Below are 13,210 nucleotides of genomic sequence, written 5' to 3'. Positions count from 1 at the left end.
AAAGTCGGGTGGCTCAAATGCAATACGTCTACTCGTGACGTTTGGAAGTCACATGACTACTCCTGCACGTGCACTCACTCGCTGTGAATATATCTATTCAGACTTGTGTTGTGTTGCAACTTGTTGTGAGAGCAAGCAAGACGTTGTGGTCTCTGGTGCAAGAAACAAGGCTAACGATAATCCTGCAAAAACAGGTATAAAGCACATTTGATTTGACTTTTAACACATATAACGTTGAGTTACATGTTTGACAGCTGGCTGACTAGCGAGCGGCTTTTGTTGTTGTAGTGATCTTGTTTACAGCTGGCTAGCATAGCATAGCTAGGGAAGTCTTAACCGCATCCGTGCTTTTCCCTCTGACTATGCTAATATTACTTTAAACCTCACTTTTTTACAGGGAGTATGTTTGTTTGACTGTGTCTACTCCTTGGTAATAAAGTTAGCTGGCTCATTTTATCTGTCTAACAAGATCATAGAAACGTCAGTCTTATTCTGATGCTTAAAAATAACGTTATCCTAGATAATCTAGCAGCTAGCCTTATTAAAAAGAGGAAAGCAGTTAACCTTTTACCGTCTAGCTATGGGTTTAACAGCTGTGTGTGTAGTAGTTAGCTTGGGCTATGTAGTTAGTCTAACTGTTGGTGTATTATTGTCTGCGTTGTGCCCTATTTTTATACAGTCTATGGTTGTGCTGTGAGATTCAGTCAACAGCCAGATTGCTCAATCCTAGGCTACTTATTCAGACAAGAGAGAGGTCAGACACATTGTATCAAAACTAGGTTTGCAAAACTCCGTGAATTTTCAAAGTTGGGAACTTTCCATGGGAATTAATGCACATGGGTATGGGAAATTAGCAAAATGGGAGGTTTGCCTTTTACATGGATGTATGCCTAGTTGGGGGAAATGCAGCATGATCTTGGTTAAAGCAACCACATTTAATGCAAATTCAGTTACATTTCTAACCTGCACTGTGCACTTCTTAATTACATGCACACAGCATATTAACTAATGTTACTTACTTCAGGTCTATTGAAGTCACACACCCTCCATCACATGCAAAGATAATTTGTGAATTCTGCACACTAGGTCTCTTGAAGCCACACTGCTGCATTTGAGCCTAAGCCCAGTCACGTACGTTTTGATATTATTAGGGTATGGTATTAACTAGCAAATACTGGATAAAAAATGTATATTGTATATTTATACAGTGCAACAAATATGCTAGATTTAAGCTCGCTAACACAGTTGCATGACAATTTATTCCAACTTGAATATTGTAAATGGTTAAAAATGAAATGTGTAATGGGTAAAAATAAAATTGCCGAAATTGTCAACATTGTCCAGCTTAACTTCCCATGGAAAGTATCTGGAAAGTTTCCTGAAATGTTTTGTCCCTTTGCAACCCCTAATCAAAACAGATAGTAGTTAACGTTATGTTCAACATTTCACAGGGTTTAAAATGAGAGCGATTGCACTTGTGACACTTCTGTTCCTCGCATATGGCCTGGTGACCCCCTTCTACCTCCAGTAAGTCGTCTTGCGCTAAGAAAACACTTCTGTATTACTGTACTGAGTCATGTGTTACTGACTGATGGTGACACTTTTTATTTATTTTTTTGCAGACCATGGAGCAAGATTACTCTGACTCTCCACTGGCCACAAACATTCTGTGAAGTATGTAGTGATTTGTGTGTTTGTTTCCATAAGTTCTCTTATGTTGTACAAAGTGTTTGCATAATGTGCTGATGTTTTTGTAAGTCTCCACTGTGGCTCTGGTCTGGTACCCATGTTGTATTAACTTTTACTTTTTTTTAAAATAAGGGAATTTTAGAACCAGTTTAGTTCTGGTCTCAGTAATAAACAGTGACGTGATCTGCTGATATGGTCAGATTCGTAATCACTAACAACTATATATTATAATACATATACAGCCAAAGCTAAGCTATGTTATCCTTTATCTGAAAATCTGTGTGAAAACGATGGTCTTAAAAGTGTATGCTAGTCAAATTATTTTAACAATAACACTGTGCCATCTTTCCCATTTAGTATTTATGAACAAAAATGTAGTTCAATGTATTCGATATGCATGACCAGTTCCTAAACTTTTAACTTTCAGACGGCACACTGCAAACAACACTTCAAATACTGGACTTTGCATGGACTTTGGTAAGAAGATAAGATGACATAATTAATCAGATTCAGTAATCATGTTCACAGTAATTTGGCAGTAATAATTATGTGAATATGCTTACATGTACTGTACATTCACATCTGGTAATCCACTTTCTACGGCATGACGGTGGTCTAGTGATTAGGGATCTTGGCCTCTTATTGGAACTTCAGAAGGCTGTTTGTTGAGAGTCAATTGGGTGTCACGCTCCAAACCAAGGCCGGCCAGGTGTGGTAGTTCCAACGTGAATTACTACAGTCAAACCAGGATGAACTCACACACACCAAACACTGATGATTTAATTAAGTTGACTTGTTTAATAAAAAAATGGTATAAAGTGATACCCAGTGAAAAGTCCAAAACGTTTTCGGTTTCAGACCGTCACTAGCACTGTTATCAACGTACCACTGAGCAAGGCATGTAACCCATAGTTGCTCCTGGGGGTGGCTGTCAGTTGCTCTGGATAAGAGTGTGAGCTAAATGAGAAATGTAAAGTAATAATATACTTGTTTCTATGTCTTACAGGCCAAACACAGGCATGAATTGTAACAACACATGGAAATTCAATATGAGTGAAATACAGGTAATCTTATTGGATGGGTTGTGCATCTTCTTTACATAGATTTTTTTTCTTTACCGTTTTAATCCTTTTTTAATGCCATTGATGGTGTTTTTCAGGACCTAAAGCCAGATATGGATAAATACTGGCCAAATCTTCTACATCCTACCTCTGTTCAGTTTTGGTATGTCAATAATGACCATGACTAGAGTGAAATTAGTAGACAACAATTTCATAATAGTGTGCGGTATCACTGTGCCGCATCATAATGGACATTGTTATTACCATGAGCTAGATTTAAAAGTGTCATTTTTACATGTATCATTATAGTAATCGTAGGATTGTGGACATTAATTGTGGACATTACTTGTCTACTTGTCCAACTCTAAACTCATGCTGATCCACAAAACAACAGATCATGGCTAGAACCAGCAGGCACCTATTGAGGTAAATTCTGTATTCATCTTGAATACACTGTATCAACAGCTGCTTGTCTCTATGTATTTTCAATTAGGAGTTACGAATGGCATAAACATGGAACGTGTGCTACATCAGTGGAGTCTCTTAACAGTCAGCATAAATACTTCAGCAAAGCTCTTGAACTGTACAAACAGTTTGACCTCACTAAGTAAGTACACTAAAGACTGTATAGACCATTACTAGAGTTAGTAGATCAAGAAGTAGTGTGGATTTGATGGATGGATGTTTTTTGAGTTACAAAACCAGTTTTAACTGTTTTCCTTCATTGTTTGTTTGTTTGTTTTCTCAGCACCCTGAAAAATGCTGGTATTGAGCCTTCAGAGCAGAATTACCAGGTAAATATGGGCTACAGCAGAATAAACCGTATTATATATTATATTAAAATTCACAGCATATTATTTAATGGAAATGCATGTTGAATCTATACAAAAAGCAAAAGATTGTCTTCTTTATTCAAGTGCGAGTTGTCAGCAAGATATGTGTAAAGGTTTGAACAAATCAGTCAGTTGAGGATCATGATAGCTTCAGATATTGAAAAGTGTGTGTGTGTGTGTGTTGAGTGTGTTTGGTTGGTACATCATGTGTGTGTGTGTGTGTGTGGACAAGACTTTGCCGGAACCACAGTGTGACTTCACAGTGTTGTTTCATAGCCCGTGACTTCCTGCAAAGCATGAGACCACAGAGCAAAGCCTTGTGTCTTATCTCGCAACTCCAGAGCTCTAGCCCTGCTCCGGCTTCGTTGCTCGTTTCTTTTCACAAGGGATCAATGACCTGAACTGACTGGATTGATGAGGGCATTCTGGCTCTCATCCTGCTTAGCAAACCAGTGGTCTAATACTGCTGCTGTATAAAATATGAAATTAAAACTGTTTGGTTGGCGAATCCTGTGTGTGTGTGTGTGTGTCTGTGTGTCTGTGTCTGTGTCTGTGTGTCTGTGTCTGTGTCTGTGTCTGTGTCTGTGTGTGTGTGTGTGTGTGTGTTATGGAAATTGTATCCAGTGTGGATCCAGAGAGTGTTCTTTTTCTAAGGACTTGAAGCACAATGTGAGCACTGAACATGCACTGTTGAATTTCTGCCTCATGCCACTACAGTATCTGTGTTGGCATGGCAGATACAAGCATAGAGCCTATGAATGGCTCCCCAACCACAAAGAGTATGAATAGGCCAAGCTTAAAGCCTATTCGTTAGATTAAGCATACTGAATGCACAACATAGTCAAGGTGTGCTTTCATACCAAATCTGTGACAACAGATTGTAGAAAGAGAGAGCTGCATCCTGAAAGTTCAAATGTGAGAAATGTTGAAAATTGTGTTCCTACAGGATTTTGTGTGTGTGGGTGGGTGGGTGGTTGTGTGTTGTGTGTGCAAAGTAGTTGATTGGCACAGGAATCTGTCTAAATGTGTGTGCTGGTTAATTGCTGTGTAAGTCTGTATTGATATATGCACATTCACTCTCTTTAGTTTGATGACATCGAACGTTGCATTTGGCAGCATTTTGGTGCCCAACCAAAGATTCAGTGTGTTGCATCAACCAAGGTACAAATTATTGTGATTCATTAAATGTAATTGTCTAAAACAAGATATAAACTATTCATCTATGGACAGTATGTATTTATTTATTTGTTTCTTCCAGAAATTCTTTAACACAGGTCAAAATCTGTGTTAAAGGTGCTCTAAGCGATGCCACTTACTGCAAACAGCACCTAACTAACCGCTAGCTGTTTGTGTCCTGAACTGTAAAAAGACGCGACCTCTGTGGACAGCCCAGGCTCCAAGAACGGCAACAAAAACAACCTGGGCAAACCTAGCCCATGAAAACATAACAAATTGTTCTAGCAAATCACAGATGAGATGCGCGTTTAGGAGAGTTCCAATTGCACGCGAGCCGCACGGGAGGGAGGGGGAGGAAGCAGCGAGCTAGCTCTCTGGTGAAAGTCAACAGAAGTGACGTTGCCCAGCATCGCTTAGAACCCCTTTAAGATTATAGTAACTTCTTACTAGCTAACAGTATACAGCCATGCCCATTAATTTCTATATGTTTCAAAATGCCACATCATCAACCTTAAAAATGAATCCAGATTGTATCCGATGATGATGGTGGTTGTTGTTGTTATTAATTTATCCATTCATTCATATTCATATTACTCTTTCATCAATTCATTATATATTCATAAATATATAATTGTTATTTATTTATGTGTTTGTAGGGTGAGCATGTTCAGGTATTGGGCCAGGTTGAAATCTGCTTGAACAGGGACTTCATGCCTATTGCCTGCGAGAAGTCAAAGGAAGACCTGTGGAGCCGAGTCAATGACGTTCTCCTGAATCGCTTCAGTGCGCCCTCACCATTCCATGTCTGTGACTTTGGCACGCCTGTGCATTATCCAGTGGTAACAGAAAATAAAACAAGACATTAAAGTTCCTCTTTAAGGGCTAATGACGAAGTAGTGGTTTAGAGGATTTGACCTATTCATCGGTTTGTGTTTGACTTAGCTTAATTGTGGTTTTGGTGGTAAAAATCACATTTCCTCTTTTCTTTAAAATGCTCTGCTGGTCAGTATCACAGTCAGTGTCTTATTCTCATTTTGCCACGACACAAAGTGTATGTCATTGACGAGTCAGCTCAATACACCCACATGCCACATGATGGGTATTGTTCAAGCACGAGAACTTTGTTGATAGGCTTTTTTTGAGCTTTGCCTACCATTTCACTAAGGGCCTTTAGTCTCTTTCTTGCTCTCTCTCTCTCTATCCAACTGCTTCGCCTTTTCTCCGTTTCTGTCCTCTCCGTCTTTAAAACTCTGGTGGCCTGCCACAGTTTTAAACATTAATGAGCAACTATGAAAAAGCAGCTTTTTGCTGGACATCAAACAAAATGGACCCCCATTTCACTTCCACCGATTTTGAAAAAGGTAGCGGTCACCCTCAGGGGAGAAGTAGTGCTGTCTGTGTTACATTTGAAGATATACGGTATAAGTGCTTCTATTCATGTATTGCTATTTCTTATAGTAATTTTTAGGATGCAATTTTGGAGTTAGGATTAGGCTCTACAAATTAGGATGGTATTTTCACTGGGAGGGTTGTTGAAGAGGAATCTCCAGACTCTTGTAACTTTATGTTCTTATTTCCCATTATTTGACATTAGCAACTTCTGTCATCGTCATGGTAGTAGAATTCTGTATCAGGGTAAGGGATGAACGGTATACTTGTCCCCACTGATAGTTAAGCATTCAATGAGAACTGTGATGAAGTTGATTTCTTTTTTTAACTTTTAATTTTACTACTTTACATTTCTCTTGAATTAGTATTGCATTCTAACTTAACATATTTTCCCATAGAATTGTTTCTATAATAAGCTTTAGCAACTACTTACATTTATTGTGTAGTTCTGAGTGGCATTTGGAGAAGACTGGTGGTTGTGGTGTAGAAGCCAGCTAAATGCTTTGATGGTACTCCACGCTCAAGCAGAGTATTTTATTTTTGACTCCATCTGTGTTTGCTTATATGTTACTTTTATCTTTAATTTATTTTTATTTCAGGTTTTATACGTTTTATAATTTGCACACTTGCAATTTGTCATTGATCCTCTTTTCTTGTATGTACATGTTGTGACCACTGGGGGTCAGCATTTGTTTGCTTAAAGGTTCTCTGACTAGTAGAGAGAGGAGCAGACCTGAGTTGTTATGTTGTTATGCATTGTTGTTTGTTATGTAATTTCTAACACTACAATAATACAGAAATTGGAATTGGTCATTTTCATAAATCAGCATTATAATGTGTGAATCATGTTTTGGAGATAATCAACTGGATTTTAGCACTTTTCTATTGCAATGTCTATTTGAATGATAAAAAACAATAATAAAAAAAAAAACCTTACATGCCCTCCTTGTCCTCCAAATTCAGACTTTTTGTTATGAAGATGAATGTTACACAATGCAGAGAATACTACATCCTCCAGTTTTGCTAGTGTGAGATTAGTTTTCTGCCCATCCCATGTTTGAAGGCTCAAGCAGTAGATGGCTAAAAAGGTCCCCATAATGTATCTGTGGGTCCTATTGTTAAAGGTAGTTTGAAAAGAGAACCCTGCTAAAGCACAGCATGATTTGCACTCTGCTATTGTGCCCTTCATTCCTCATATTAACAGTCTACCTTGAGCCCAGAAGATTTATGGACAGCTAAACGGAACATTGCACTATTTTTAGATTGAGCCATCCACTGCTCAGTGTACCTAGAGAGTGTTAAGGATCGCATTAATCAATCAAATACAGCACGGAGGTAATTTTGTTAATAGAATGCATGTACATACTCTCTGTCAGAGCATTTGACATACAGTAGACATATATGTGTAAACAATAAACACTGCATGGTGGGCTTCATGTCAGGTGATTTGTTGATGCTCTATTTTCGGCTTGTTTTATACCAACATGTACATGTATTAACAGAGTGCCGTATGATCAAATTTTTCAATTCATTTTTTGTTGTAGAAATGGCAAGGTCCTGTTGTGTATGTGTAGCCACCTTTATTCTGTCCATTTTGCAGTGTCAGCATTAAAACCTCTCCAGATTGTCAAGTCATGCTATCAGAGAGGTGCTGTTGGAGTATATGTACTTCATGATGTGTAGAGCCCCTCACAGTGCTTACTCAAGCGTTCCTATGAATATCACATTTAGGTTGATCTGCACTGAATGTGCAAACAGCCTGACTTTTAGCTAGTGCGACAGCATGACAATGGCAACGCTGCTTCACTGGTTCTTAATGAGGGGCACGCTTCGCTAGAAACACTCTTCTTTCTCTCTGTCCTCTGCCCTCCCCCTTTCACTCTTTTTGCTCTCTTCTTCTCTCCTCCCTTTTTGATACCACTAGAATGTCTCATATCCCAAAGACAAGAGGGCCAGTATGGGATTGGTAGCTCTACTGAAGCCCTGATGGCCTTGACATTTCTTTATGGATGGTCCTTATTCAGTCAAGACAGTGTGTTTGCTACAACAGGCTTTTAAGCCCACATGTATTGATGGGAGCAGGTCGGGCAGATAATAATTTAGGACTTCAGGCAATTCCTGCCTACCCTTCCTTCTAAGTCCTCTCCTTTAGACGGTCCATATCTGGAGTGGAGATTTAAGGTCCTGTGCAGCCTTTCTTCACCCTTTGGAGAGATCAGCCATGAGTCACCGGCATCCCTCCAGAGGGCTTGTGGGAAATGAACGTCTGAGTCTGGAGTCTGGAACGTCTGAGACAGTCTGTGCAGACATGGACACATTATCTGTGGATAGTGCCTTTGCCTCACTTACTGAAGATGAGAATCCACCTGAACCTGCTCAAGATCTCGTACCATCACCAATGGTACGTCTGTGTGTGTGTGTGTGTGTGTCTGAGTTGGTAGGGGGGGGGGGCAAGTATGCCTTGCCATTATTCTACAGGTAAAGATTTAGTCTAGCACAGATAGAAAGTTGCAGTATGTGAGATTGGGACCTAAACAACACAACAACACAAGAAATTGTGCGGAAACTACTCTGTTCCTCTGGGTTTACTCTACTGAACTAAATTCATATTAGTTATGTAATATGTGTATTCCTGAAATTACCCTCGCTAGTGAAGAGCTGTTTTTGTCATGTAATGTCATGATAAACCCGCAATTATGACCATGTTATGAAATATGGGAAATACAGTACTACTGTACACAATGAGGTCGGTCCAATTATTCCAGAGGGTGTCCTCAAAGTCAAGTCAACCTCTGGTAATCCCCTGAGGCTGAGTAGTAATGCAGTCTCAAAGTAAATTGCAAAGGAGTTTCTCAATGCAGATTTTAATTACACAACTGTGCGGAAATGACATCATGCCTCAGAGATTCTTTATTTACAGATGTTCCCATCACTGCAACACAGAGGTCATGTGTCATGTGTTGGTAAGTATGCTTTATAGTGTCATAGTCCCATGATTGATGGGAAACATCACTAGCTTGGCCTGCTTTATAGACTCCAAAGCAGTCTAGATAAGAGTTCAGATAAGATAAGCTTTCAGTATGTGATTATTAAACTACTTTGTTTTGAAGTTACTCAAAACTCAAGTAAAACCCCACTTTTAAAGTCGTTCTCTTCAAGTAAGATAACCTTAAGAAACTTAATGCCGTGGCTAACACCCTGCCCCCCCCCCCAAAAAAAGAAAATTTTAAAAAGTCAGAAACGTGGTAGGCCTACTGGGCACCCTATCTATTATATCTTGTACATTGAAAAGCCATTCAACTAAATTCACAAAACTGTAAATAGCATATATTCTTGTGTCATAAAACAAGTCGTTTTAGCTGGTGTGAGAGACAGTTTATTCACCAGAGTGAATGACCTCAGCTCCACAGAGCACCACAGCTCATCATTGACTTTCTTCTTTCATGAAATGTGGAGAGAATACATTTCTTAGAACTAGAACCGATTGCCTAAAGGCAGAATAAAGAGAGCATATAGCACTTAATTCATTTCCATTTTAGCCATAATGCGTTTCACCCAGAGGCAGGGCAGTATGAATCATTTGGTGAACCATCAGTGTGACTCAGTGCTCGGTACTGACCACTCTTATACATCAACACACTGGTATGCCATTTAGAGACAACTAGTACAGTCAGTCAATACAGGCGATCTGTAGCTGGTAAATGGGGTTGGGGGTTATGGGGAGGAGGGGTGTGGTGTGGTGGCACCATTAGGAACACTTATATAACTCCAGCCACCAGATCGCTAGATTGCTGTCAGCAGTGTTAATTGTGCTAATTGTTTTTACATTGTATGCAGAGTACTGCAGGGCTGCTGCAGAGTGTTATGTAATAGGTGGTATTTTGCCTTCCATTGCAAACTTAGTTTGAAACTTTCAATTCAAGTGTAGATCTAGAAGTCACAACTGATCTTGGGGCTGTCAGTGAGAGTGGTGGACCATGCAGTGGGCAGTGCATCGGAAACTTCAGAATATGCAAAAATGACGTGTTAGGATTAAGGATTGGAAAATATGGATGGGATTTCAGATGGTACTTGAGAGGGAACATGATAAATTATGTTTGGTGTTTTGGTAGCAGGCTTGTGCAAAATTCCGAATTTTAGAATGGGTCTCCATTCAATTCATGAATTTGAATTTGAATTGAATTGGCTCCGCCCCAAAGGAAGTGGAATTTGAATTTGAATTGGAAATTGAATTTGAATTGGAATTGAAATTGGGTGGTCCAACCCCGACCAGTAGGCACGGCTGAAGTGCCCTTGAGCAAGGCACCTAACCCCTCACTGCTCCCCGAGCGCCGCTGTTGCAGCTCACTGCACCGGGATTAGTGTGTGCTTCACCTTACTGTGTGTACACTGTGCTGTGTGTGTTTCACTAATTCACGGATTGGGATAAATGCACAGACCAAATATCCCTCACGGGATCAAAAGAGTATATATACTTATACTTATACTTATACTTATACTTATACTTATACTTATACTTATACTTATACTTACTGAATGGCAGGAAGTGGAATTAAATTCATGGAAGTGCAAAGCAATTCCACAGTCACACAACAGAAAGAATGTGTTGAATTGTAATTCTACATCCTGTTTTTGACCTCAATTCAAATTCAATTCAAATTCAAGAATTTAATTGGAATTTAGGAGTCCTTCTCAATTCAATTCTGAATTCTCAATTCAATTCTGAATTCTGCACATGCCTGGTAGTCAGGGTTTTTTATGATTTCAATGAACATGTCCCATTATATAACCACTCACTATCCCTCTTTCCAGAGAACTGTGCTTGAATCAGAAGGCAGAATTCATTGTTAAAGCCTGATGATGTTAGACAGGTCCTTTAGTCTCAAATGGGTCTAATGATATTGTCATTTCAGTATGTATGTCCCTTGTCATTGTCTAAACTAAAGGAGCATTTCTAGGGGTTGCTTGGATTGCCTTGGTATGTTATCTGTGTCCATTAGAAAGAAGTTGGTGGTAAAAGCCTTTTCTGATTTTCGTAGTATTACATTATAATACATAATACAATGCAAGCCAATTACATTAGTTGTGTAATACTGTATTCATAAAGCAACAAAAATAATAAAAATGTAAAATGTGAACTAAACCTCATCTATAAACCTATGTTATTTATGATGACCTTTGGCACAGATTTCTTATCAGCAAGTTGCAACAACAATTCACACTTTCCCACCCAAATGTCCCAATGATTTATAATGAGATTTTTCTCATTTAGGCCTAGGCTAAATCTGTTGTTTACCGAATATGTAAGATAAGTTTACATTATGTAACACTCCAATTAGCACATACTTGCATTTTGACATCAACAGAATACCGAAAGGTCGTAGGCATATGATAGGACAAATTTGATTGCAGTATATTGAACATATGTCGATGCCTATATTATCCAACCTTAGTGTGTACTTCACACCATGCTGTAAAAAAGTGAGCCTTCGGATTCACTTTGGACACACCAACAGACTATGCAGACAGCAAACTGTGATTCAAGGCTGGCTTACACGGTCAGGCCAGGTCATTCCCCATCTAAGTGGATCACAACCTTTTGGCAGGCACATCTCCAGGCAAGTAGTACAAACATGGTAGCCTATGTGTTGGGATATGCTATGCAGCAACAGCATATCTACCACATTTTCTTCCGGAGTTTTTAAAACAAAAGGAGGTCGTTTAATTTGTTGTTAAATAAACACACCGTTATAAAGTCCTGTTATGAAGTAATCTGATTTTACCACTAGGTGTCACTCTAAGTACGGAGGTGCCATTGCCGTATACGGCTCTGGGAGGTGCCTTTACCTCTCTCTCCCTCCCTCCAAGTCTCTCCCTCCCTGTCTCTGTATGTGTGTGTTAAAGCAGACGTGGGTAATGAGTAGTATCTGGGTGATAAGATGTTTCATTGAAATATTAGAGTTGAGATTATTAGAGTTTTTGGCTCTTGTGGTAGGTCTATGTGCTTGGCTATTCCTAATTAAAATTCAATTAATGATGCTACAGCAGTAAGAAATGTTGCCTAAATTTCCTTTGGGTTTAGTAAAGTATCTGTCTATCTTCTTTCAGTTCATATTTTGGTTCATAGATGTTGAAGAGTAGCACTCAAGTGGGCTACGGATCGCCTAGTGTATTGAGTACTAAATGAATGAACTCCAGTGAATCTTTTAAAGGCCATTTTCGACGACACCTCAGAAAAAGTGTCTTGTTGGTTAAACAATGCCTCGAAACATCATGCAAAAATGGAGGTGTGGGTGACTGGCCGGCCGGACGTGCCCACATGGTTGTTTTTGCTATATTCCGCCAAACCTAAACTACTCTGATCAATCTTATTGGATACCTCTCAGTGGCACTAATCCGATGTTTAAATAGCAGGTTTTTCTTTTGACTATAGGGAACCATACGGTTTGTATACGACCACGTTCCTCAATACGTTACTAAACGTTGCGCATCGTTCCCCTAGAATATGTGGAAATTACGCATAGCACTATGTATGATAGACACGGCAGGTGTTCCAGAAGGTATTTTATCACGACTAACTCGTTGGTATCCCCGTGAGTTCTGTGAGCTGCACTGCCGTCGCTGATTCGTTCAGGGATTCCTTCGTGGCTTATGGTGGGAGTTCTCAACCACGGTTAGCATGCGGTGTAGCTGGGGCTTAATTGGATGCTGTTAATACTTTTGGGAGGGAGTGGAGTGTTAGCTCACATTGCAATTGCAAGTAGAGAAGAGCCCATGTACACAAGGGAGTGAGGTACTGTAGGTGCTGGGGACAGCGCCTGTCAACCGGCTCCAGCAGCACAGGCAATCGAATGCACCGTGTTGTAGCAAGGACAGGTCAAATCAGTCTACGCTCACCCATCTGCATGGTTTGTTTGGCGGTTTGTTATCTCCCTCATAATTCAGAATTATGGATTAGAGGGGGTGACTGAGAAGCAACAGTAAATCCGCCCATTGTTGTGCGCTGATCTGGATTTAGGTGCAGGACAAAGATAAATTGCTATTAGAGGCTAGAGGACAGAA

At 39.6% G+C, this 13,210-nt stretch overlaps 1 protein-coding gene across 2 annotated transcripts; it reads left to right on the top strand.

Annotated features, from left to right (window-relative positions):
* Nucleotides 1–79: 79 nt before the first annotated feature.
* rnaset2 (ribonuclease T2) lies at nt 80–7,090 on the top strand. 2 transcript variants are annotated; one of them, XM_076285559.1, is made up of 11 exons: nt 80–194; nt 1,087–1,131; nt 1,452–1,527; nt 1,623–1,674; nt 2,117–2,166; nt 2,696–2,753; nt 2,849–2,913; nt 3,244–3,357; nt 3,499–3,544; nt 4,670–4,744; nt 5,416–7,090. In XM_076285559.1, the coding sequence occupies exons 3-11, from the start codon at nt 1,460–1,462 to the stop codon at nt 5,623–5,625; spliced, it is 738 nt and encodes a 245-aa protein (XP_076141674.1). In that variant the 5' UTR covers nt 80–194; nt 1,087–1,131; nt 1,452–1,459; the 3' UTR covers nt 5,626–7,090. The 2 variants fall into 2 exon arrangements, with proteins under 2 accessions (XP_076141674.1, XP_076141673.1); XM_076285558.1 differs by lacking the exon at nt 1,087–1,131 and having other exon boundaries at nt 81–194.
* The last annotated feature ends 6,120 nt before the right edge of the window (nt 7,091–13,210 follow it).

The sequence above is a fragment of the Alosa pseudoharengus genome, unplaced genomic scaffold, assembly GCF_046254945.1.
Source record: "Alosa pseudoharengus isolate Yale_2024_CS ecotype anadromous, Long Island Sound unplaced genomic scaffold, YU_APseudo_1.1 YU_APseudo_1.1_scf_15, whole genome shotgun sequence".
Taxonomy (NCBI): Eukaryota; Metazoa; Chordata; class Actinopteri; order Clupeiformes; family Clupeidae; genus Alosa; species Alosa pseudoharengus.
The sequence above is the reverse complement of the archived record's forward strand: the minus strand, read 5'-3'. Positions and strand labels throughout refer to the sequence as shown.

Bases quoted from the DNA above. Each gene is read 5' to 3' on its own strand.
- rnaset2 (XM_076285559.1), top strand. From the start codon at position 1,460: ATGAGAGCGATTGCACTTGTGACACTTCTGTTCCTCGCATATGGCCTG. The intron at 1,675-2,116 runs GTATGTAGTGAT...TTTAACTTTCAG, and splicing joins GGCCACAAACATTCTGTGAA to ACGGCACACTGCAAACAACA. The intron at 2,167-2,695 runs GTAAGAAGATAA...TATGTCTTACAG, and splicing joins TGGACTTTGCATGGACTTTG to GCCAAACACAGGCATGAATT.